The sequence below is a fragment of the Rhea americana genome, unplaced genomic scaffold (assembly GCF_003343005.1).
Source record: "Rhea americana isolate MKP2758 unplaced genomic scaffold, rheAme1 scaffold_76, whole genome shotgun sequence".
Lineage (NCBI taxonomy): Eukaryota > Metazoa > Chordata > Aves > Rheiformes > Rheidae > Rhea > Rhea americana.
The window spans coordinates 933,139-937,232 of NW_028186934.1; the positions used below are offsets into that span (position 1 = coordinate 933,139).

Here is a 4,094-nt window from a genome sequence, read left to right on the forward strand (position 1 = left end):
ATGCGGGAGGGGAGCGCGGGCGGCCGCGGCGCCGAGAACCGCACGGGCCCCGAGCCCCCGCTGCACCTCTTCCCCGCGCCCGTCCTCACCGGCATCACCGTGGCCTGCGTCCTCCTCTTCGTCATCGGCATCGTCGGCAACCTCATGACCATGCTGGTGGTGTCGCGGTTCCGGGACATGCGGACCACCACCAACTTCTACCTGTCCAGCATGGCCTTCTCCGACCTGCTCATCTTCCTCTGCATGCCMCTGGACCTCTTCCGCCTCTGGCAGTACCGGCCCTGGAACTTGGGGAACCTCCTCTGCAAGCTCTTCCAGTTCGTCAGCGAGAGCTGCACCTACTCCACCATCCTCAACATCACCGCGCTCAGCGTGGAGCGGTACGTAGCCATCTGCTTCCCCCTCCGAGCTAAGGTGTTCATCACCAAAGGGAAGGTGAAGCTGGTCATCCTCTTCCTCTGGGCTGTCTCCTTCGTTAGCGCTGGACCCATCTTTGTCTTGGTCGGGGTYGAGCACGAGAACGGCACCAACCCGTTGAGCACCAACGAGTGCCGGGCCACGGAGTACGCCATCCGGTCGGGACTTCTCACCATCATGGTCTGGACCTCCAGCATCTTCTTTTTCCTGCCCGTGTTTTGCCTGACTGTGCTGTACAGCCTGATCGGGAGGAAGCTCTGGAGGAGAAAGAGGAAGAACATGGGTCCAAACACTGCCATCAGGGATCAGAACAACAAGCAAACTGTGAAGATGTTAGGTACGGCTCTGCTTGCTCTGTTTTTAGAGTGTGTCTGTGTGAGTGTGCAGGCGAGAGAGACAGAGGGACGGAAAGGCTGAGAAAAACACTAGCAGTTCATTGTAATTGCTTCTGAAGGAAAGCATTTATTGGAAATTTTTCCTGCAAAGGGCAACAAGTTCAGGTTTTTGTAKAATAACACTTCGCCCTCTTTAGATTTATTTTCCACTGGTTTGAGCTGGGGGTTCTGGAATGGTTAAGCAGATGTTAGTAACAGTTACTGCCAAGGACAAATACGGCAGACACGACTAGTTACTGCCTGCAGATTTTTGAACGTTTTTGCTCTTTGGTTGTGGATACCGACATTATTTAGAAAAAGTTTATTTGATTTTTAAACAAAGCTAAACACAGAGCTACAAAGTTTAGCTGCAGACTAAGTAAACAGGATATGCTGCACACTTAGCTGTAACTGAAAGGATTATTGGGTTTTTAACAAATGGGAGATTATTTACAAGCGTGGCTGTCTAAGCTTACGAAAACTAATCTGCCTGTTTGTGTTAGAGGAACACCAGCCTGTGCTTAATAGGGAGCATTTTGCCTCCGTTGAGGTCTGCGATCCTATGAAATTCTCACTGACGYTAAGAAAACAGGACCGAGCCGACAGTCTCGGTCGTTCCTAATTTGGTAGATTCGCATCCCTGAACGGCTCGAGCGAGTCGCGGTTGGCACGTGGCAACACGACTGGCGGCGCCCCGACGCCGTCGGCCCCGCGTCGGGCGCCCGGGACGCGAAGCTCGGCGGCCGCGGGGGTCTCGCCGGGCGTCGCGCGCCCTTCGGCTGCGCGGAAGCAGCCGGGCTAACGAGCTGGATGAAGAGGTGGCAGCGGGTCCTAACTACCTTAATGAGTAAATGGGAGCCCAGCTGGGTTTTTTGTTCCTGTGCTGGTTATTACTATGCAGCGGCTGCAGGAGTAATAAAACCCGCAGCGTTCTTTGTGCCCTTTCGGTTACAGTTTACGATCAATAAAATTACTTCAGTCTGGTAAGCGTGACCGTGGAAGTAATTCATCGTTTTACACTTGTAGAGCCTCGGAATTATGAACCTGTACTTACTACAGCAAAGATGCTAGCGTACATTGCTCCCTTGTTTTTATTCCGAGTACTTAACCATAATGAACTTCAAAGCACTGATTGATTATTTCTGCACTGAACTATTGCCACAAGTATTAATATTTCAAASACCTTTTTGCTTTTACAAGGTCGGAGAGTAGCAAGATGGTGTCAAGGGTGTCCTTTGCCAGGGACACAGCAGCCTCTAAACARCAATAGCCGGATGGGAAGAAAAGTAGTTAATAAAAGCAGCTCACTGCTAGCAGACGCACAATGTCCTCTGCTCTCAGTGATTTTAGTTTTTTGCTTAAATTTAGGAGGCAATTTAAAGTCCTTAGCAAGTCTTGGAGCACCAGGTAAACGGGATTAACAGCAACACTTCTTTTAGATTGCAAAGCAAGGGTGTGCTTCTAGGTCYGTTGCTACACCCCTAAACACACAGCCTAACTTTCAGAGTAGCTATCATACAGCATTCCTGCTGAAATCAGTGTCATCCTGCACCGGCGAGGATCAAACTGTATCTTTAAAAGTCTGACTGCAGGTATGGGTGGCCACACGTGAAAATACTGGCTATGCTTAAAACTCTGCTTATAATAATAGCAACATTTGTTACATGGGTTTAACTCCAGAGCACCCTTGTTAGCTCAGGAAACACGGTCTGAATTTTGCAGGGGGAGAAAAACGAGGGGAAAAATGGAAGTGGTTGGCTCAAGAAGATGCAGAGTTGGAAGCTCGATGCTCCGAATCCCAGCTCTGAGCTTTGTAGCCCACCAAAAGTCCTCCATTAACAGGCATCTAAATTTGGAATCTATTTCATGATGTTTTTACAGAAAGTTGCCGATAACCATCCCGCTTAGCGGGATTTCTGCTATGACCTGACACGGTCTGAAATCCTGYCCCATAGAACCTGGTGGGAAACCATAATTCACTGCAACGGGGTTCAGATTAATGCAAGCAGGACTGTTAACGAGACAGAGGAGATAACTGGGAATAATTATTTAAGACTGTTGAAAGCCCTGTGTTGAGTTTTCTCTCTTTCTGGTATATTAATGGATACATTCAAAGCAATGTGAAAAATACTGCAGGTCAAGAGCACACAGCAAACCAGCAGAAAAAGTTCCCTTCTCTCTAGAATGGAAATTCAGTACAATATTATAGGAATAACATGTAATAGTATGATTATACATTAAGTTTTACTCTTCTTGAAGAAACTCATGTTCCAGAAAATTGACAAATTAAATATAGTTTGAAGATATATAGAGAAAAACCAGAGGCGCAGGGTGCGCAACAGGCTGTTGTTACCTTGGAATATGTTCTGTACAGGTCTGGATCCTGTCCCTTTATTTYGCTTTCGGCCCTTACCTTAAATCATTTTGCTTCCCGGTCGTAGTCTCCATTGTGAAGCCCAGCGTTGAGTCTGTCGCACGATACGTAACTTCATTCGTTAAACTCTGCACGGGAGAGACTATGCTGATGCTTTTTTTCCCCCACTCTGATTCTTTAATTCTCTCTTTTTATGAGAACCTAAGTTTATATAGTCCAAAAGTGTGTTATATCAAGTTAGCGATGCAGTAAACGTGCCGCCTGCTTAAATATGACCCATGTGTATTAAATATAGCTAATTTAAACTGTCAGAAAACGTGTTTGAGAGAGATAAAACTGAAAAATCAAGATGCATTTTCACGCGTCAAGATCAGTATGTTAAAGGAATAGAAATGTGTTTGGTTTAAATCCGCCGCAGTTTAACGTTTGTACTTAACTCCATTTCTTTTGCTGTTTTTATTTTAGTTGTGGTGGTATTTGCTTTCATACTCTGCTGGTTGCCTTTTCACGTAGGACGATACTTATTTTCCAAGTCCTTCGAAGCGGGCTCCTTGGAGATAGCCGTGATCAGCCAGTACTGCAACCTGGTGTCCTTCGTGCTCTTCTACCTTAGCGCGGCCATCAACCCCATTCTCTACAACATCATGTCGAGGAAGTACCGGCTCGCCGCTTGCCGGCTCTTTGGGCTGAAGCCGCTTCCGAAGAAAAGACTCTCCAGCACGAAGCCGGGAAGTTCCCGCGCTTGGGCAGAGCCGAGCGTYGGCAGCTGACGCGCGGGCGCCGGCGCTCCCCGGAGAGCCCCGCGGAAGGGAGCAGCACGAGAAACGCAGGGCGACACGTCCTCGGCCGGGCGCGCCGGGAGCGGTGCCGCGGGCGGTTACAGGTTTCTTTGTCCTTTTTTTTTTTTTTTTTTTTTTTTTTTTTTTTTT

At 48.0% G+C, this 4,094-nt stretch overlaps 1 protein-coding gene across 1 annotated transcript; it reads left to right on the forward strand.

Annotated features, from left to right (window-relative positions):
• Positions 1 to 3,935, forward strand: GHSR (growth hormone secretagogue receptor). Its single transcript, XM_085322268.1, has 2 exons — positions 1 to 754; positions 3,631 to 3,935. Exons 1-2 carry the CDS (start codon positions 1 to 3, stop codon positions 3,933 to 3,935), a joined length of 1,059 nt encoding a protein of 352 aa, XP_085178394.1.
• Positions 3,936 to 4,094: the final 159 nt, after the last annotated feature.